General features: G+C 40.5%; 1 protein-coding gene across 13 annotated transcripts in view; it reads left to right on the top strand.

Annotated features, from left to right (window-relative positions):
* Positions 1-14,387, top strand: part of GDAP1 (ganglioside induced differentiation associated protein 1) — a 55,271-nt gene extending 40,884 nt beyond the window's left edge. For 10 of the 13 annotated variants that reach the window (XM_086336452.1, XM_086336449.1, XM_086336443.1 and 7 more), the window contains 4 exons: positions 5,229-5,402; positions 6,620-6,714; positions 9,467-9,581; positions 11,208-14,387. In XM_086336452.1, coding sequence (XP_086192578.1) covers positions 5,246-5,402; positions 6,620-6,714; positions 9,467-9,581; positions 11,208-11,590 — 750 coding nt within the window. In that variant the 5' untranslated portion in view covers positions 5,229-5,245 and the 3' untranslated portion in view covers positions 11,591-14,387. Of the gene's footprint in view, positions 1-5,228; positions 5,403-6,619; positions 6,715-9,466; positions 9,582-10,695; positions 11,182-11,207 lie in introns of those variants that run through there. The other 3 variants (XM_086336446.1, XM_086336445.1, XM_086336455.1) reach the window with 2 other exon arrangements.
* Positions 14,388-21,577: the final 7,190 nt, after the last annotated feature.

Raw genomic sequence — 21,577 nt, 5'->3', positions numbered from 1 at the left:
AAAGTAGTATATGAATTTTGTTTGGAAAAATCAGCTTTGTTAATGAAGGATGGGAGCCCTGGCTTGCTAATAAGTTACCAACAACAGCCAACAATGAAATAAAAGACAAGTGTGATCTTGAGTTGTTTCAGAAGTGTAGGTTCTATCCAGAGCATGGCTAATTGTGAGCTGCTACATTTGAACTCGATAGAACATGCAGCATTTTGGTCAATTATGGATGGAACTTTGAGGAAAGTTGACAAATTAGAATGAATAACACTTGAATGAATTTCATGAGGTGTGTAGTTGCCCCTGGTTCAAATGAGAGGCTTTAAGTGTATCCATTCATCTCCAGAACAGAGTGTAGTCGTCAGCAGGCATCACTTTTGCTGTTATTTGTTGGTATCTTTCATTAGTCTACCAAATGAGACTGTACTAAAAATGATGGCTTGCTGGCCTGTACACTTTTCTCAACCTTTCTGTGTAATCAGTATTTACATATTTACATCCTTATGCTTTTGGTATATTGTAATCTCTTTTAATGAACTTTAACATGGCCACTAGATAATTAAAAAAAAAAAAAAGGTGAGCATTAAATAACTACAAAATACTAGAATATATACTATTTATTATTGTCAAATAACTCATTGGTAACCTGGAATCAAGGGTGTTGTATGGTAAATATTGAATTTTGGTAACTTAATATGTTATATAACAGTTCTCTGAAGATTATGTCCCATGTCTTATGTCCATATATGTCATTTTGAATATTCTTAGGAAAAGAATTTGGTTTGGAAAGAATCCCAGTATCCTGGTAGATTAAAGGATCACATATTAAGTCCAATTAGGACATGTAAATTTATTTTATAAATACAGTTTTATCAATAGAAAATTAATTCAGATTTTAAAAATAATATTAATTCTGAAATTACTGTTACTTTAAATAATATATTTATTTATGTAAAGGAATTTCCAATTATTGTTAAGGTCATAGAATAAATAATTTTATGTCTGTTAATAAAAGGCTCTCATATATAATTGAGTAACATTACATACTTGTTAGCACATCTACTGAAATTGCAAATTAGCTCAAAGTGTGTAACTGAATGCAGAGAAAATATGGTATATGGTAAGGAAAAGAAACGGAGTCTTTAAAACTCCTGATTATGCCAATAAAAGTGGTTTTAAAAAGTAATTAAAACCACTTTCTGTGATTTGTTCAATTTTAGTGGATGCTAGGCCCCTCTGTCCATGGGATTCTCCAGGCAAGAATACTGGAGTGGGTTCCACGCTCTCCTACAGGGGACCTTCCCCACCCAGGGATCAAACTTGCATTGCCTATGTACGTCTCCTGCATTGGCAGGCAGGTTCTTTACCACTAGTGCCACCTGGGAAGCTAAACTCTTTTTATTGTTTGCTCTTGGAGAAACAATGTAATTTTTAAAAAAAATTGCTCAGGGCCATTCTTAGTCTACTTAGCAACACAGGGACTTGAGGATATATGGAGCTGATGTCCCCATTAAATGGATTGCAATATGATTTTATCCTTTCTTTCTGATTTCAAATTTCGTGCTTTTGTTTTCTCTCCTTGTTTATCGCCTCTTTCTGCTTTGTGTCTATCCGCTTGTTTCTGATCTGCTGCCTAAATTTAGTCTTGCCTTTGTCCCTACTCAGTGTTTCTACAAAGTCAGTTCTTATGCCAATGTATTTGTTTGTTCTTCCAGCTTAGTCACTAATCCTGGCTTCCACTATGGCAATGCTCCTCCCCAGTGCTGGGAACTTCTTTTATTGCTTTTTCTTTAAAATCCTCTGACTGTCTCTCCTGCCCCTGTAACCCTTCTGTTGTTTTCTCACTCCTGACCAAGATAGACCCAGAAAAGATTTTCTAAGTATCATAACAAAAGTGCTTTATGAAAGGACTGGAAAGTAAAAGAAGATGAGAATGAGAGGGAAGATTTTCTGTATCACTCAAATGAAATTCCCAATTGTGTTTTGAAAAAACTCTTTTTCCAGAGGCAGCTGTCTGTTGCTAATTTGTTGCTGGTGTCAGGAAGATGCTGGTAGTACATTGTCATGTGGACAGGGTGTCCTTGAAGAGAGAAAGTGAGCTTGGAAAAGAACATGGGTTCAGTGGGTATCTGAGCCTCTGTCTGACAAAGTTGTCTTAGGAGATAGTTATATAGTTCATGGTGCACTGAGTAGAAGATTATTTTCAGGCGTTCAAACATTTGGATGTAGGCTTGGCCAGATGGACCTTTCCCAGAAAGCAATTAGACATTATTTTTCCTGCTCTCATTCTCTTTCCAGGAAGGAAGTGGTATGCTCTTCTGAAGTCAAGACCCCAGCCTGGCCCCACAAAGCAGCCAGAGCCAGTAGCCATAAATTTAACAACCTGGGAAGCATTTTAAAATGCTGCATCATTTATGGTTATTAACCTGTGGTTCTTGAACCCCCCAGAGCAGTGGTTCTTAAACTTTTAGGTTTCAAGGCCCCTTTGTTTTAGAAGTTAATGAGGACATTTGAGAGAGCTTTTGTTTATATGGGCTATCAATACTTATCAAATTAGAAATTAAAATTGAGAAAAGTTTAAAATACAAGAACATACAAGCCTCATATCCTGTTAACTGTCAGAGCAATGGAGTTTTTACACATTGTGTAACCTCTGGAAAATACCATTGTACACTCAAGAGAGGTTAAGAATGAAAAAGCAATGAACATCTTAATATTACTATAAAAACAGCTTTGATTTGTAGACCCTCTGAGGGTGTCTTCAGGAAGCCCAGGGATTTTCCTACCATACTTTGTGAACTGTTACCCCTAGTGGTCTGTGAACAAAATCCAGGAGATTTACTATCTTAGAGGGGAAAAAAATTACATCTTTGTTTTTCACTAATTTCCAAAAGAAATGGACCAGTTCCTTCATTTCCAGTGTAGGCAGAATTCAAAGCAGTATCAGAAGCGCCTATGACTTTGTTCATATGTTCACATGATGGTGATGTGTTAATAGCATTATGGTTATTGCAGATGTCTTAAATATCACTTATGCCCCTCACTACATTGAAATTATTGTAGTTATTAGATCTGCTGTTAGATCTTGTTAATGTGTTAATAAAAGACACCCATATTACTATTTTATCATTTAAATTTACTCTGATAACATACTTTAATATAATCAATTTTCTTTGCAATGCTATGTATTTTATGCATTTAAGAACATTATTTTGGAGGTCAGTGGCAAACAAAAAGTTAAGAACTCTTCAGAATTGCAAGCACCTTAGAAAGCTGCCAGTCTGTTATTCTCATGGGAATGTCTACTGTGCATTATTGGGGGTACTGGTGACATTCTGAGATCCTGAAAGGTCCGTAAGGAAGTGTGATCTAGTTGGGCAAACCCACAGTTGATGAGCAGTTTGCAGCTGACATGTGAGCCTTGGTCATTCTAATGCAGACTTCAGAATTAGAGTCGCTAGCAGGGAATTAGACACTTGCCCACTGACGAGTAATCCATCTTCTGTTTTTCTTAGAGAGTCAGAAATAGCCTATTCACTTAAAAGCTTGTTCTTCTTAGTCTGGCATGATGAGATCTTGCCTGAAATGCTCTGCAACCAATTGTGAATTGTCAGTGCTTATGAATGAGTGTAGGATGCTCAAAAGGATTCTAAATTAAATAAATAACCCAAACTAAATAAGTGAATAAGCAAAAAGAAACGTATAGAGTAGAGGCTGTTCTTTTTAACCGTTGGATTAATAAGTTTTTTGGCACTTTTTTAGAGGCAGTTTGAGAGTTAAAAGTGGGAATTGGTTCTGCAGGAACTTATTCCTGGCCTCTGGATCATGTGGTTTATCTTTATTTTTCTTGGATAGTCTCTGAAAAGTATACCCTTCGAAGATGTTATGATGATGTAATACAACAGAGCACTGCATTAGGAGTTCATGACTTTGGTTCTTGTTCTGCCTCTACTTAGCTGTGGGCTCTTAGGAGAATGTCTCAGCCTCTATATGTCAGTGTTGTCATTAACTGCTCCAGAGCTTCTCCAGCGCAAATGTTCCTATAGCTAGCGATTTGGGGACATATTCATTTATTAATTGAAATTTATTGAACACCTGCTATCAGCCAAACATTATATTAGGCAACTGGGGATTCAACAAAGAATAGTACATGATCCCTACCTTTAGGAGTCTATAGTCTAGAGTTTAACCAACAACAGAAGATTTATGTGAAACCCAGTTTCCAGAGATAAAATACCAGAATTTCCTGGTGAATTCCATGAAGACTAGCCATTCACGTTCACATAGCATCAACAGGATCACTCTTTTTTTTTTTTTAATATTTTTAATTGGAGGATAATTGCTTTAGACTATTGTGTTGGTTTCTGCCATATACATCAACAGGATCACTCTTGGTATGTACTGGAACCTTGGAAAGTGTGGTCCCTGATCATCTTTCCATAATGAGCCTTGATTCACTTAACCAACATTTACCAATGGCCTAAAATGAGACCTCAGTTCAAATCCTGGGTTGGGAAGTTCCTCTGGAGAAGGGATAGCCTACCCACTGCAGTATTCTTGGGCTTCCCTGGTGGCTCAGACAGTAAAGAATCTACCTGCAATGCAGAAAACCTGGGTTTGATCCCTGGGTTGGGAAGATTCCCTGGAGAAGGAAATGGCTACCCACTCCAGTATTCTAGCCTGGAAAATCCTCATGGACAGAGTAGCCTGGCGGGTACAGTCCATGGGGTCGCAAAGAGTTGGACAGGACTGAGCGACTAAGGACACATGAAGTGTATGAGACACGATGCTGGACTCTGGATCATATGTTCTCTGCCCTGAAGGAGTTCATAGGGCAAAAAGATGCAATAACTAATTAAGGTGATAAGGGTTATAAAGGAGTTTGTACCAAGTATTTTTTGTGTACAGAGGAAGGCACACTTGATCTAGTCAGATGTTGGTAGTTGCGGCAGGTTGGAGAAGATTTCACAGAGGAGTTGGCATGAAAATCTGGACCTTGAGAATAGTGATTTGCGAGTTGGAGAAGTCTGATCATGGTTTGGAATCTGGTCTAGGACATCAGTTCAATTCAAGTTTTGAATGTTGAGGCTGGGAAAATGTCATCCTTTACCTCCCTTCATATAATATTGTAAATGTTAATGATGAGGGGGCTGGTATTTTTCTTTTTTGCTTTTAGTTGTAACGTCTCATTTGTAACTTTTTCTTCAATGTTTGTGTATGTGTTTGTATGTATATTTTAGACAAAACACCCAGATTAATGCCTGATAAAGGAAGCATGTATTACCCACGGGTCCAGCATTATCGAGAACTACTTGACTCTTTGCCCATGGATGCCTATACACACGGCTGCATTTTACATCCTGAGCTAACCGTGGACTCCATGATCCCAGCTTATGCAACAACAAGGATTCGCAGTATGTAGAGGTCTTAAAGACCTGCACTTCTGCCTCACATTTCTTTTCACTCATTTTTGACACCCAGCACATCTCAGGAAGACCTGGGGGCGGGATTGTTGAGTTTGCTTCGGGGACATACATGTTACACATCGATCCATGTACCAGGCAGATGAATCTGTGCTTCATCTGTTTGGCTGGACATTTGTTGTCTTTAGGATCTGATTTTCCAGTTCTTGGCCTTGAGGACCAAGCATAGATAAAACTCAGAAGAGTGGCCTGTGGAAGAGTAAAGAACGTAACATGTTTACAGGGACAGACAGACTAGGAATCAGAACAGCTGGGGTCTGCAGGCAGTTGTGGACGATGGAGTTCACATTTCTGGTCCTTTAGTTTTGTTTCATTATGTGAAGGCTGTCTCATCATTACTCTGCCTCTAGGTTCAGTGAGTGGTGATCCACTGAGGTTGAACTGTGACCGCTACCTCTCTCCTTCCTCCTATCCTGAGCATAGGGATGGGTCAGTGTATGGGATGAGGAGCAGGAGGTGTGCTTCATGGCCCAGCGGTGGGAAGGGAAGGGGCTGTGGTCAGACTGAGGAGTGACCAGGAACACTTGCACTCAGATCTCCAATTCCGCCAAGCACGTTCTTCCCATGACATCATGCCTCGTTTTTAGGGTTCTCTTACTTGCACTGTTTTCCTTTCTTTCTGATGCCCTCCTGCTCAGTCCTCTCCCGTTCCCCGCTCTCCCTCACTCCATCTTCCTCGTCTCTCTCCTGGCCTCTCACCTTCCTCGTGTTCCTCCTCCTCCTCCTCATAAATACCCATCATATGGTTTGAAGCAAGTATTCTGACCATAGTTCTATCATCCAGAATAAATATTTCTCTAAATAATGCTTTTTCCTTCCCTTCACAAAAAAAGTTTATTACAGAAGACTTGAAAGGGACTGAAAAGTAGGACAACTATTCTGCACTTAGCACTCACGGTGTGCTGGACTTTGCTCTAAGCACTTTCCAAGGGGCCTCTTATTTCATCCTCAACCTGCGTGGCAGATAGTCTCATAGCTGCAATTTAAAGGTGAGGAAACCGAGGCACAGAGAAGGGGGAGTCTGGGGCAGAGAGAGGGCGTGACCCCTCAGCGCGTATGTTCTTACCATCAAGTTTCCCTACTTCTCCTTGTTTCTTATATGGAAGGGAGGAAATAATTTTCTGTTTCAAAACTGATTTCATCATCAGGCCAAATTGGTAACACGGAGTCTGAACTGAAAAAACTTGCCGAAGAAAACCCAGATTTACAAGAGGCATACATTGCAAAACAGAAGCGACTTAAAGTAAGTAAACCAGGCTGTCCTCAATTGACATCTGCTATTTGTGTTAAATGGTCCACTTTTTGTAAAAGTATTGCTATTTCTTAGAATATCTTCTATTAAATATCACAAATCATCAGTGCACATGTTACCTTTGGCTCATGCTCTGCTTTTAGAAAGAATTTTTCTTTATTAGATTTGATATTCAGACCTAACGACAATTTCTTGAAGAGCAGATATTGTTCATGCTGGTTGCCAAGGCAAGTTATAAAATGTAAAAGCAGGTTAATAAAATATCATAGGAATCTGTCATTTCAGGTATTTTGCACTTTGAGTCAGCTGGACCTCTGTTTATGACCTTTTTATACCAATAAAGCAATCAGTGGATTTTTTTTTAATACTGTATATCTTCCCCTCACACCTTTCATTTTTTGCCTTTTTACGTTTTGATCACCTTTACCCATTTCTCCTACCTCTTACCCCCTGCCTCTGGCAACCACTGGTCTATTCTCTGCATCTATGAGCTTAGTTCCCTAGTGGCTCAGAGGTTAAAGTGCCTGCCTGGAATGCAGGAGACCTGGGTTTGATCCCTGGGTCGGGAAGATCCCCTGGAGAAGGAAATGGCAACCCACTCCAGTACTCTTGCCTGGAGAATCCCACGGAGGGAGGAGCCTAGTAGGTTACAGTCCATGGGGTCACAAAGAGTTGGACACGACTGAGCGACTTCACTTTCACTTTCAGAACCTTAGTTATTTGTTTGTTTTTTAGATTCCACAAATAAGAGAGATCATATGGTATTTGACTTTCTCTGTCTGATTTATTTAACTTAGCATAATTCTCTCAAGGTTTAACTACATTGTTGTAAATGGCAAAGTTTTTATTCTTTTTTTGTAGCTGGAAAATATTCCATTCTATATATACACATCACAATTTTTTAAAATCCATTAATCTGTTGATGAACACTTAAGTTGTTTTGCCTATTGTAAATAATACTGCAAGGAACATAGGATTGCAGGTATCTTTCAGATTAATTTAAAAAATTGTTTTTAACTGGAGGATAAGCTTTACAATGTTGTGTTGGTTTCTGCCGTACAACAGCGTGAATCAACCATAAGTATACACATATCCCCTCCATCCTGAACCTTCCTCCCACCCCCTACCCCATTCCACCGTCTAGGTTGTTACGGAGCAGTGGGTTGAGCTCCCTGTGTTATGCAGCAGCTTCCCATTAGCTGTCTGTTTTACATATGATAATGTATATGTTTCAATGCTATTCTCTCAGTTCATCCACCCTCTCGTCACCTGCTGTGTCCACAAGCCTGTACTCTGTGTCTGTATCTTGATTCCTGCCCTGGAAATAGGTTCATCAGTACCATTTTCTAGAACCCAGATATATGCGTTATTAAGAATTTATGTTTTTGTTTTTGTTTGGCTAAATACCCAGAAGTAGAATTGCTGGATTGTGTATTAGTTCTATTTTTAATTTTTTGAGGAACCTCTACACTATTTTCTATCATGGCTGTACCAGTTTACATTCCCACCAATAGAACACAAAGATTCCCTTTTTTCCACATCCTTGTCAACACTTACAGTTTTTGTCTTTTTGATAATAGCCGTTCTAACAGATGAGGTAGTATCTTACTGTGGTTTTGAATTGTTTTCCCTGATGATCAAAAATGTTGAGCATCTTTTCATGTACCTATTGGCCTTTGCATATCTTTGGGAAATGTCTATCTAGATCTTCTGCCCATTTTTAAATTGAATTGTTTACTTGCTATTGAGTTATGTGTGTGTGCGTGCATGCTCAGTCATGGCCAGCTCTTTGCAACCCCATGGATTGTAACCCACCAGGCTTCTCTGTCTGTGGGATTTCCCAGGCAAGGATAAGGGAGTGGGTTGCCATTTCCTACTCCAGGGGATCTTCCCATCCCAGGGATCAAACCTGGGTCTCCTGCATTGTAGGCAGATTCTTTACCAACTGAGCCACCAGGGAAGTCACACATCTCTGACCCCTCAGTTATTCATTCATTGAAGACTGCTGAATTTCCATTCTTAAACTTCCTTTGTGGTCCGGTGGTTGACTCTGTGCTCCCAATGTAGGGGACATGGGTTCAATCCCTGGTCGGGGAAGATCCCACGTGCCACATGACATGGCCAACGAAGCAAAACAAAATCAACACAACCATCTTCAGGACTTCTCTGGCTCTCCAGTGACTGAGACTCTGCACTGCCAATGTAGAGGTTAGGAGCTCCATCCCTGGCTGGGGAACTAAGATCCCACATGCTGCTAGGTGTGGCCAAAAGATTAAAAAAAAAAACAAAAAAACAACTAAAAAATTGCATTCTTGAGTTGGGCATGAAAGGAATCTCTCTTTTTTTAAACTTTTTATTTTGTATTGGGGTTAAGCTGATTAACAAACAGTGTTGTAATAGTTTCGGGTGAACAGCAGAGGGACTCAGCCATACACATATGCACGCATCAGTTCTCCCCCAAACTCCTTTCCCAGTGACAGGAGTCTCTTTATGCCCTCATATTCTTTGTCCTCTCTGATCCTTCAGTCCCACAGGAGTTGCCAGTGGACAGTGAGTCTGGCCCCTGGGATAGTTTCACAGCCAGGGCATTTCCGCTCAGGTTTGCTTCTGCTTTGGTTATTCTGTTTCTTCTCATTGTCTAATATAAACAGACTCCCACTGTATAAAAATTTATATCTTCTCTGCTCTACACTGATTATTTTTACAGGCATAAATAACCTACTTAGTTGTTTTTGTTAATTAGTCAAAGCTCCTTGACCATGACAATGTCAAATATTTGAAGAAAATTCTTGATGAATTGGAGAAAGTCTTGGATCAGGTTGAAACTGAGTTGCAAAGAAGAAATGAAGAAACCCCAGGTAGGTTCTCATTTATGTTCTTTTTGTCTTTTTCTGTATACCAGGGGTATTTATGGGAACATTCTTAGATTTCACCCAAAACATTCTGTAAACTATCTTTAACTGTTAGTACTCACGGACAGTTTGACTTTATGATAGCAACAATAATACTGAATTCAACAAAACCCAGGTGTCTAGTTGTAACTCTGCATTTATATGAAATATAGCCAGTGAAGAATTTTTTTTTGCATAACTTAAGTTATGGTTGGTAGATTCTTACCTGGCCTGTTTCACAAGTTCTAATTACAGTGGTTAGTTTGGGAGTGTTCTACTTGCTAGAACATTCCCTCTAGTTTTTTCCTTAGGTGGGAGAAAAATTGCAAATTGAAGTAAAGTATAACATGGGTGGGCTTCCCAGGTGGTGCTAGTGGTAAAGAACCCCCTTGCCAATACTGAACACATGAGACATGGGTTCAATCCCTGGGTCAGGAGGATCCCTTGGGGAGGAAATGGCAACCCACTCCAGTATCATTGCATGGAGAATCCCATGGACAGAGGAGCCTGGGGCAGGGAGAGGTGGGGGCTACACTCCATAGAGTTGCAAAGAGTCGGAAACAACTGAAGGAACTTAGCATAACATGGGAGTCAGCCTGTGTGTATGGGCAGGCTGGCTGGTGAGCACCCGTCTTCTGTACCTGTGAAAATGAGTGAATGATGAAGCCCAAGTGCAGACACATGGACTGTTTGCACTATTCTGACTGACCACAAAGTTGAAGACCATGTTACCTGCAACTTGCTTCACAATAGGGATTTTCTTCTGTTTTAAATAAGTAACAATTAACAAAAGCAGCAACTACTGAGTGACGTTTAAATCCTCAAGTACATGTGTCATTTTTTTAACCCACGAGGAAATATCTGTTAACTCTGTTGGCTTGGAGGCATGATAGACAGGCTTTGAGCTTAAGTAGCTCTAGTGACACCTAGGGACCCAGGTGCCTGTCAGGTGTCAACCAAGTGTCCCTTAGCTTTGGGATGGATTATTTTGATGTGGACCATTTTAAAGTCTTTATTGAATTTGTTACAATATTGCTTCTGGTTTATGTTGTGATTTTTTTTTTTTTTTTTTGGCTGAGAGGCATGTAGGATCATATATTCCCCACCAGAGATTGAACCTGCACTCCCTGCATTGGAAGGTGAAGTCCCGTAGCTTGGGATACATTTGCATGCTGCCCTCCTTTTTTTTAAACATAGAATTACTCACTGAGTGTGATTGTCAAGAAAATGTACCATAGCCTTCATCTTTTGCTATACTCACCCTTGCCCTCAACACTAAGAGCAGAGATGCCAACCAGAGTCTGTCTGTACAATGCGTGCACGTGTGCTCAGTAACTCAGTCATGTCTGACTCTGTGTGACCCCATGGACTGTAGCTCACCAGGCTCCTTGTCCATGGGATTCTCCAGGCAAGAATACTGGACTGGGTTGCCGTGCCCTCCTCCAGGGGATCTTCCCAACCCAGGGACTGAACCCGTGTCTCTTACGTCTCCTGCGTGGGGAGGCGGGTTCTTTACCACTAGCACCACCTGGAAAGCCCTGTCTGTCGGTACAGGGCTTGCCCTTAACCCACTGTGTCCCTTTCTCCAATTAGAAGAAGGCCGCCAGCCGTGGCTCTGCGGGGAATCCTTCACCCTGGCGGACGTATCACTTGCTGTTACACTGCATCGACTGAAGTTCCTGGGGTTTGCGAGGAGAAACTGGGGAAATGGAAAGCGACCCAACTTGGAAACCTATTACGAGCGTGTCTTGAAGAGGAAAACATTTAACAAGGTTTTGGGACATGTCAACAATATATTAATCTCTGCAGTGCTGCCAACTGCATTCCGAGTAGCCAAGAAAAGGGCCCCAAAGGTTCTTGGCACCACCCTTGTGGTTGGTTTGCTTGCTGGAATGGGATATTTTGCTTTTATGCTTTTCAGAAAGAGACTTGGCAGCATGATATTAGCGCTTAGACCCAGACCAAATTACTTCTAGGTGGGTGGGATCTAGTGGTGGCCATTCATCCAGCCATTCAGCTAGACCCTTCTCCACTCTTCCAGGTCCAGGGAAGAATGGCCCTGGGCGACTAGTAAAAAGCATAATTGACTTTACTCTTTGGCTAGCTTATGTGAGAAAAGGAGGTAATAAAGATGTTTTTGTGCGCTGGTAACTCTGACAGGACTTATTTGCAAACCTCTTCTAATTCATACTTAAAACATGCACAAAGTCAAGATAGGTGAATACCGACAGGTAGAAGAGAGACCTTTAACTCAAAATTCCAGTTCAAGTTCTGGGTTATTTGGGGGAGAACATTATTCTTATGAGCAGACAGTAATGATAACCTATGATTGCCCATAACTCTTCATCTGAGACTATCTGGGTGTGTTGAGTGGTGAATAGTTTGCAGTATTTTCTCCTAGAATTCAGAAGTCATCTTTGTTACTCAACCCAGGTGTTCAGACAGCAGAAGGGCACAGCAGTGCTTCATACTCTCATTGTTAGCTTTAGGCTGAAATAAGGGAGGCAAAGGGACAAAGGAGGGGGGAAAGGGAGGATGAAGCTACGTAATGAAGGCAATGGAAAGCAACCTCCATGTGCCTCCAATGCCATTCACGGCTGCTGTCCCCTTAGTAAACGTTACATTTGACTGCTTGTGGCTATAGCCCATGCATCCTCGTGTAACTGAGGACCTTGGAAAAAGAGGACTGGAGAGTCACTGGGGGGAGTTGGCTGGAGAAAACTCTGGGCTTTAAACTTACAGCACCTCACTTTAGTGTTAATTTTAAATGCACATAAATCACAGTCATTACTTTAATAAAATTAACTGCTTGTCTCTTTGGGCAAGAGATACCTACTGGAACATGTCTTGATTAACATTTACATGAAAATCTTAAATGACACTAAAATTTCTTCTTGGTTCCGCAATTTGAAGGTACCTATGAGATGTCACTCCCGTGGACTGTTGCAAACAGTCACTGGAAGCCTTGGCCTCTCCAGCCCTTTTGTGCACCCAAGTGGCATTTAGGTGAATGTCCCAGGTAGTCACTGACATGGCATGTGGCTGGGGTGGGGATAGTTTGGTGATCTGGGAGTGATAAGTAGGCTCATTCTTCATTTGGAGAGGCTGGTGGTATGTTAACACAAAAACTGTTGTCTAAGCCTTGCATCTATTTATTGTCTTCAACAGAGCCTTAAAAGGTTACAGGGAGGGAGAAAGTCTAGTTTTGGTCCTTGGCAATGAAATACAGGGAGATGAAATAAGTCAATAGATAGTGACTCCACCTACATTCATTCATGTATGTCTTGGCACTGTGGGGGGCACCTCAGTCCATCTGGAAGGGATAATTCCAGTATGTCCCGTCAACAACAATGGGGTTTGTGCTCAGGAAAAATCTTCCCTGGTGACGGGAAGGTGCAGTTTCTCTGGAGTTGGCCAGAAAGACATGGGGAGCAGTGTTGGGTCTGATGGGAAGTATGCGTAGTGAACAGAGCTAAGGTTCCAGCAAACAGCAAAAGCTTGCTTGGACCGCTTCAGATCGACTGTGCAAATGGCTAAAGAATGTACCGATTTTTTCACTAATAGGAAACAGTCCTACTTACTAAACAATGACTTTGATGGTAAAGTGATTCTATAATTCATGAATCATTTGTTTTAGAAAATCTTGATGAACCTGATATTCCCTATTGACAAGAAATTAATAAAATGTCCCGTGTAAACTCCATCCAACAAGAATTAACAGACTGGCAGCTTTTATAATGTCTTGATTTTGAGCCTTAGTTCACTGTTGTATAGAGTGTTTAATTTTGTTGCTGGGACATTCCAATCCATGTATTCATAAAAGACCCACAAAGCCGATCATTCAGTGGTTCAGAGTGTTTCAGAGTTCTTTATGTCATCCTACAATAAGCAAGAACTCAGACATGAAGAAATCAAAACTGGATTTTTATAAAAATCTACAAAGGCAAAGGGTTGTTGATTAAACATTTTAAGGTCAATGCTGGCTTTTCCTTACAGTTTATATTATTACTGATCAATAGAAAAGATAATGAAAGTATTTGTGATTTTCAGATTCAGTTTCATTGGAAATAGGCTTCTGTCATATTTAAGGGGGATGCATTTGTGGCGATTTCTTCACGGATACCCTTGTTTATACTTTTAAGATATTTGTTTAGGAGTATAATGACCACTAGGTGTCGCTGTTCCTCCAGTAGTTTGAGATTGGGCTTTCTCTAGGTTCAGCAAGCCTTCTGAATGTTTCAAGGGAAGGTAAACATTTATGACCTTAGTTTCTGAGATGAGGGCATCTTCATCAGATCATTCATCTGTAAAAGAGCTTGAGGCACATGTAGTATTGATCTGTAATGCTTGGAAGGGATAACTGTACCACACAATGTCAAGCTAAAGAGCTGAACATATCCTATTAGCAAAATAGGCACTTTTACATATTTTGTCTTTCATGATCATTAGTAGACTGGCCAGTGTGCTCAATTTAATTTCCAAAATTTGTGTAAATACCACAATTAGAAAAATGCCTGAGGTACTACATTTACGTTGGCTATTTATGTCTTAACACAAATACTATTTTATTGTTATTGCTGTTATATGCCTTTTGGATCTGCTTTCCGTAATTGCAGATAGTTGGAAATTGCTTGCTCGATTTTTAGTAATTATTGATATTGACACCAGAGCTGTAGATTTTTTGGTGTTGTTGAATGTAATAGAGATCAAGATACTACTCTGCCTGTAAGATCAATAAAATTAATTGGAAAATAAACATGTATACTGAAAGTACTAATTTTGTAATCTTTTTAAGAAATCGGATTGTGTTTTTCATTTAATGTCAAAGCATAATGTCATAATTAAAGTAAGAAAAGTAAGCAAAAGTCAGTTATTCAAAATATTTAGCTATAGGATGTTATATTTTATTTGTAACATAAAAATTACTGACTTGATTTACTTAGATATAGATAATTTTCTGGTTAAAATGAATGGTGGCTTAAAGAATAACATATTTAATACTGATTATTAAAGGAATTTTTGCAGACAGCCACCTGACATGGTATGAAGCATGAAAATGAAAAACGCAATATTTTTTTTTTCAAAACAGTTTTGTTACGTGTTTGTGTGCCAGTTCAGTCACTTAGTTATGTCCTATTCTTCCCTACCCTATGGACTGCAGCCCACCAGGCTCCTCTGTCCATGGAATTTTCCAGGCAAGAATACTGGAATGGGTTGCCATTTCCTTTTCTAGGGAGTCTTCCTGACCCATGGATCAAACCTGCATCTCTTGTGTCTCCTGCATTGGCAGGTGAAGTCTTTATACCTGGGAAGTCACATGTTTACTGTCTTTCAAATACAACTCTTTTCATGATATTTACGTATTCCTTTTATTGAATCATGGATTATGAATAGTTCAAATTACTATCCATATTTCTAATCTTGTTGAGCTTAGCCATTATTCTAATCATTAAATAGAAGTCGAGTGCTACTTTTGTTTTACATTGAACAAAACCAACTGAATAAGAATCAAATTGACCTCATTTTTCCCAAGTTTGCAAACAAAAGGCAACAATCTTGAATGTCATGGAATGTCAGATGCATATACCACTCTATAGTCTGCTCAGAAAAGAAAAAAACACTATAAGGACAGAAAAATCAAATTAATACAATGAATAAATTAGTATGTAGACATAATCTTCATCTTGTTTGTGCTAAATATTTGGCCTGTTTATACTGTTGTTTTCTACTTAGTCCTACCAGAATGTCTTGATTTTCTAATTTTCCAGAATACTAGCGATTTGCTCAGTAGGGTGCGTGCGTGCATATCTGCATGCTAAGTCACTTCAGTCATGTCCAACTCTTTGCGACCCTGTGGAGTATAACCCATCAGGCTCCTCTGTCAATAGGATTCTTCAGGCAAGAATACTGTAGTGGGTTGCTAGGTAGGATCGGTTCAGTTCAGTCGCTCAGTCATGTCCGACTCTTTGCGACCCCATGAATCGCAGCACACCAGGCCTCCCTGTCCATCACCAACTCCTGGAGTTCACTCAGACTCATGTCCATCGAGTCAGTGATGCCATCCAGCCATCTCATCCTCTGGCACCCCCTTCTCCTCCTGCCCCCAATCCCTCCCAGCATCAGAGTCTTTTCCAATGAGTCAACTCTTCACATGAGGTGGCCAAAGTACTGGAGTTTCAGCTTTAACATCATTCCTTCCAAAGAAATCCCAGGGCTGATCTCCTTCAGGATGGACTGGTTGGATCTCCTTGCAGTCCAAGGGACTCTCAAGAGTCTTCTCCAACATCACAGTTCAAAAGCATCAATTCTTCGGCACTCAGCCTTCTTCACAGTCCAACTCTCACATCCATACATGACCACTGGAAAAACCATAGCCTTGACTAGACAGACCTTTGTTGGCAAAGTAATGTCTCTGCTTTTGAATATGCTATCTAGGTTGGTCATAACTTTCCTTCCAAGGAGTAAGCGTCTTTTAATTTCATGGCTGCAGTCACCATCTGCAGTGATTTTGTAGATTTCAAATCAAGTGATGAAGTATAATTTCTAAGAGGGGATAATAGTTTTGTTTTAAATCGTGTATTACATTATGAAAATGAAGAGAGGGAGAGAGGAGAACTCATGTTACGGGTTAGGAAGGCAGTACACTGGTGAAAACAGTATACTGTATTACTTGTGTCTGAGTTGGGCCCTCAATTTTGTTTTGGAAGATTGGCATATGTGTCAGGAGGCCATGGGGTACAGCAGGCTATGAGCTACAAGACAACACTACCATGTAGAGTTTGAGACATCTCATGCCCACCATGGACCTTAATATACTCTGATTCAAGTAAGGTGGCATATCTCATCCGTGGTACCTTGTCATAAAACTCCTTTGGGAAGGATTGACATTTTTTTGTCTTAAGCCTTTACTTTGAAAAGTGAAAGTAAAAGTACCTCAGTCGTGTCCGACTCTTTGCCACCCAGTGGACTATGCAGTCCATGGAATTCTCCAGGCCAGAATGCTGGAGTGGGTAGCCTTTTCCTTCTCCAGGGGATCTTCCCAATGCAGGGATCGAACCCAGGTCTCCTGCATTGCAGGTGGATTCTTCACCAGCTGAGCCACAAGGGAAGCCCAAGAATACTGGAGTGGGTAACCTATCCTTTCTCCAGTGGATCTTCCCAACCCAGGACTCGAACCAGGGTCTCCTGCATTGCAGGCAGATTCTTTACCAACTGAGCTATCAGGGAAGCCCAAAGCCTTTACTTTATTCATTATTTATATATTGGCTACTTAATTACAAAGTACTGTCTTTGAACTCCCTTACTAAGAGAAACCAGTAATATGGGTAAAAATATGGAGATGTTAATGCAATGTAGTTCAAAGGGTCAGATAATTTTTCAAGCATATGGGCAGCATGTGTAAGTCTTTGTATTATGAGATTAAGCTGTCCTTTGAATATAAGTTTCTGATATTCAATAAAGTCACACAAACACATCATCAAATATGCATCCTATTAAAAATATAATGAAGATATAATTTCAGAAAATCTGTATTTATTAAGTTCAATGCTCAAAAGAAAGTAAAGGTTTGCATTTAGAAAATTAAATGAACTAAAATTTATTAGCACTAAGAGCAGAGGTAGCTATGCTGTAGAAATAATCACAAATTCTTCTCATTTCTCCACTCATTTCCTTTCAGTCTTCCCTTCAAAAATAGCATCTGCAGAGCATGACTATTAACATAGCTTACCAGAGAGTAACCTACCAGAGATATTAGATGTCAAGTAGTGAGTCAAGTCACTGGAGGTCCATTCCAGGCAGAGTGGAAGGTCTCCTGAACACCTCGTTACCAGGCAGACCATACCCTAGTGAAAGCCCTGAGGTAGACCTGGGCTTTTCGGTGTTGGCACTATTGATGTTGCAGGATGGATCATTCTTGTGTAGACCTGTTTCACGTGTTGTAGGCTGTTTAGCACTATCCCTGACCTCCATCCACTAAATGCTGGTAACTCCCCTTTGCTCCCTTGCTGTGTCAACCAAAACTGTCTTCAGATATTTCCGTGTTTCATCTGGGGGGAAAGTCACCTCCCGACAAAGGCCGCTGCTCTATACCCACCCTGTGTGTGTGTGTGCTAAATCACTTCAGTCATGTCTCTGCAACCCTGTGGTCCATAGCCCCCCAGGTTCCTCTGGAGTCCATGGGATTCTCCAAGCAAGACTACTGGAGTGGGATTCCCTGCCCTCCTCCAGGGGATCTTTTTGACACAGGGATCAAACCCGCGTCTCCTGCGGCTCCTGCATTGCAGGCAGATTCTTTTCCGCTGAGCCACTGGGGAAGCCCCACACCCACCCTGACAAAGTCCAAAACCAAGCCTTGATAAGACCTGCAGGGAAGACAGATTTTGGAGGTTGAGTCCTGTCAAGTTAGAGGTGCTTGGGGAACATCATGGGTTTCCACTTATCCACTATAACAGGTTCCCAACCCCCTGGGCCGTGTGAAGCTTCCTCTCTATAAAGCTGCTCCCTCTCGCTTGCATTACTGCCTGAGCCCCGCCTCTTGGCAGATCAGCGGCGGGATTAGATTCTCATAGGAGCACAAACCCTACTGTGAACTGCACATGCGAGGGATCCAGGTTATGTGCTCCTTATGAGAATCATCCTAAAACCATCCACACCCTCCTACCAGCGCCCTGTCCATGGAAAAGTTGTCTTCATGAAACTGGATCCTGGTGCCTTAAAAGGCTGGGGACTGCTGCCCTATAACAAAGCATAAAAACTGGGCCTATACAACATAAAGGTTATTAGCCGGTAAATGAACTGCCTACTAGAACAAGTCAAAGTCCTTTAAAGGAAACATAACAGAAAAGCTCCAGAGTCTATACTGTATCACTAACAATGTCCAGTGCACAGAAAAAAAAAAAAATTACCAGACATGCAAAAATCAGGAAAATAAGGCCTATATAGTCAACCAAAAAAAAGGCAATTGTAAATAGAAACAGAATGTGATGTGACTCAAATGTTAGATTTTGCAAAGATTTTAAAGCAGCTAAAGACCAATAAATGTTTAATTATTTTAATGGAATTAAAGGAGAATGATGGCTCAGTGGTAAAGAATCTGCCTGTAATGCAGGAGATGCAAGTTTGATCCCTGAATTGGGAAGATCCCCTGGAGGATGGCATGGCAACCCACTCCAGGATTCTTGCCTGGAGAATCCCATGGAATGAGGATTTTGGTGGGCTATAGTCCATAGGGTCTCAAAGAATTGGACATGACTGAAGTGACTGAGCAGATATGTACATAGTCTGTTTGAGTCAATAGATAAGCAATCATAGTAGAGAAATAAAAAACATAAAAAGTACCAAATGGAAATTCTAAAATGGAAAAGTGCTGTAACTTAAGTGAAAAAATTCATTGGATAAGCTTCACAAGCAAATAGGAGATTGTAAAGGAAAGACAAAGGAACAGAATTTCAGGGACAGATGGATAATATCAGCTGGTCTAATATGTGTGTTATTCAAGTACTAGAAAGAGAAGAAGGTAAGGATGAGGCAGAAAAATATATAATTAAAATAAAATAAATAAATAAAATAAATAAATAAATAAAATAAAATAATGCTAAATTTCCCCAAATTTAATGGAAAACATCAAATGACAAATCTAAGTAAGCAGAACGCTATGGAAGATAAATACCAAGAAACCTGTACCTAGACACATCATAGTGGACTGCTGAAAACTAAACATAAAAATAAAATCTTGAAAGCAGTCAGAGGGGAAAAAGGACATATAATATACAAGTGAACAACAATAAGAATGTCTGCCTAGTTTTTATCAGAAACTCTGGAAGTCAGAAGAGAGTAGAAATGTCCTTAACGTGCAAATAGGGAGAAAAACTTCAGAATTCTATACCCACAGAAAACATCTTTAAAAAATTGAGTGAAATAAAGACACTTTCAGATAAATGGAAGCTGAGGGAATTGGATCTAGTAGGCATGCAAAATGAAGATTTTAAAGGAATTCTTGAGACTGATGAGGGAATGACATCAGAATGAAAATCTAAATCTACACAAAGGAGGAAAAATATGTGCCAGAAACAGCGATATATGGGTGATATAAAAGATCATTTTTATCACTTCCTAATTTCCTTAAGAGGTAACATCCAAAAATGACAACATCCTAAGCTGGATTTTACAGTATCAGTTCAGTTCAGTTCAGTGGCTCAGTTCTGTACAACTCTTTGCGACCCCATGAATCGCAGCACACCAGGCCTTCCTGTCCATCACCAACTCCCAGAGTTCAGCCAAACTCATGTCCATTCAGTTGGTGATGCCATCCAGCCATCTCATCCTCTGTCGTCCCCTTCTCCTCCTGCCCCCAATCGCTCCCAGCATCAGAGTCTTTTCCAATGAGTCAACTCTTCACATGAGGTGGCCAAAGTACTGGAGTTTCAGCTTCAGCATCAGTCCTTCCAATGAACACCCAGGACTGATCTCCTTTAGGATGGACTGATTGGACCTCCTTGCAGTCCAAGGGACTCTCAAGAGTCTTCTCCAACACCACAGTTCAAAAGTATCAATTCTTCGGCACTCAGCTTTCTTCACAGTCCATCTCTCACATCCATTCATGACCACTGGAAAAACCATAGCCTTGACTAGATGGATGTTTTTTGGCAAAGTGCTTTTGAATATGCTATCTAGGTTGGTCATAACTTTCCTTCCAAGGAGTAAGCGTCTTTTAATTTCATGGCTGCAATCACCATCTGCAGTGATTTTGGAGCCCCCCAAAATAAAGTCTGACACTGTTTCCACTGTTTCCCCATCTATTTGCCATGAAGTGATGGGACCAGATGCCATGATCTTCGTTTTCTGAATGTTGAGCTTTAAGCCAACTTTTTCACTCTCCTCTTTCACTTTCATCAAGAGGCTTTTTAGTTCCTCTTCACTTTCTGCCATAAGGGTGGTGTCATCTGCATATCTGAGGTTATTGATATTTCTCCCGGCAATCTTGATTCCAGCTTGTGCGTCTTCCAGCCCAGTGTTTCTCATGATGTACTCTGCATATAAGTTAAAGAAACAGGGTGACAATATACAGCCTTGACGCATTCCTTTTCCTATTTGGAAACAGTCTGTTGTTCCATGTCCAGTTCTAACTGTTGCTTCCTGACCTGCATATAGGTTTCTCAAGAGGCAGGTCAGGTGGTCTGGTATTCCCATCTCTTTCAGAATTTTCCAATTTATTGTGATCCACACAGTCCAAGGCTTTGGCCTAGTCAATAAAGCAGAAATAGATGTTTTTCTGGAACTCTCTTGCTTTTTCTATGCTCCAGCGGATGTTGGCAATTTGATCTCTGTTCCTCTGCCTTTTCTAAAAGCAGCTTGAACATCTGGAGGTTCACGGTTCACATATTGCTGAAGCCTGGCTTGGAGAATTTTGAGCATTACTTTACTAGCATGTGAGATGAGTGCAATTGTGTGGTAGTTTGAGCATTCTTTGGCATTGCCTTTCTTTGGGATTGGAATGAAAACTGACCTTTTCCAGTCCTGTGGCCACTGCTGAGTTTTCCAAATTTGCTGGCATATTGAGTGCAGCACTTTCACAGCATCATTTTCCAGGATTTGAAATAGCTCAACTGGAGTCCATCACCTCCACTAGCTTTGTTCGTAGTGATGCTTTCTAAGGCCCACTTGACTTCACATTCCAGAATGTCTGGCTCTAGGTGAGTGATCACACCATCATGATTATCTGGGTCGTGATTAACTGTATTTTGTACAGTTCTTCTGTGTATTCTTGCCACCTCTTCTTAATATCTTCTGCTTCTGTTAGGTCCATACCATTTCTGTCCTTTATTGAGCCCATCTTTGCATGAAATGTTCCCTTGGTATCTCTAATTTTCTTGAAGAGATCTCTAGTCTTTCCCATTCTATTGTTTTCCTCTATTTCTTTGCATTGATCACTGAGGAAGGCTTTCTTATCTCTCCTTGCTATT

The sequence above is a fragment of the Bos grunniens genome, chromosome 14, assembly GCF_055505025.1.
Source record: "Bos grunniens cultivar Pamir isolate PY7600 chromosome 14, Bosgru_T2T1.0, whole genome shotgun sequence".
NCBI classification, from domain to species: Eukaryota; Metazoa; Chordata; class Mammalia; order Artiodactyla; family Bovidae; genus Bos; species Bos grunniens.
Note: the sequence above shows the minus strand (reverse complement) of the source record. Positions and strands in the feature narration are given on the sequence as shown.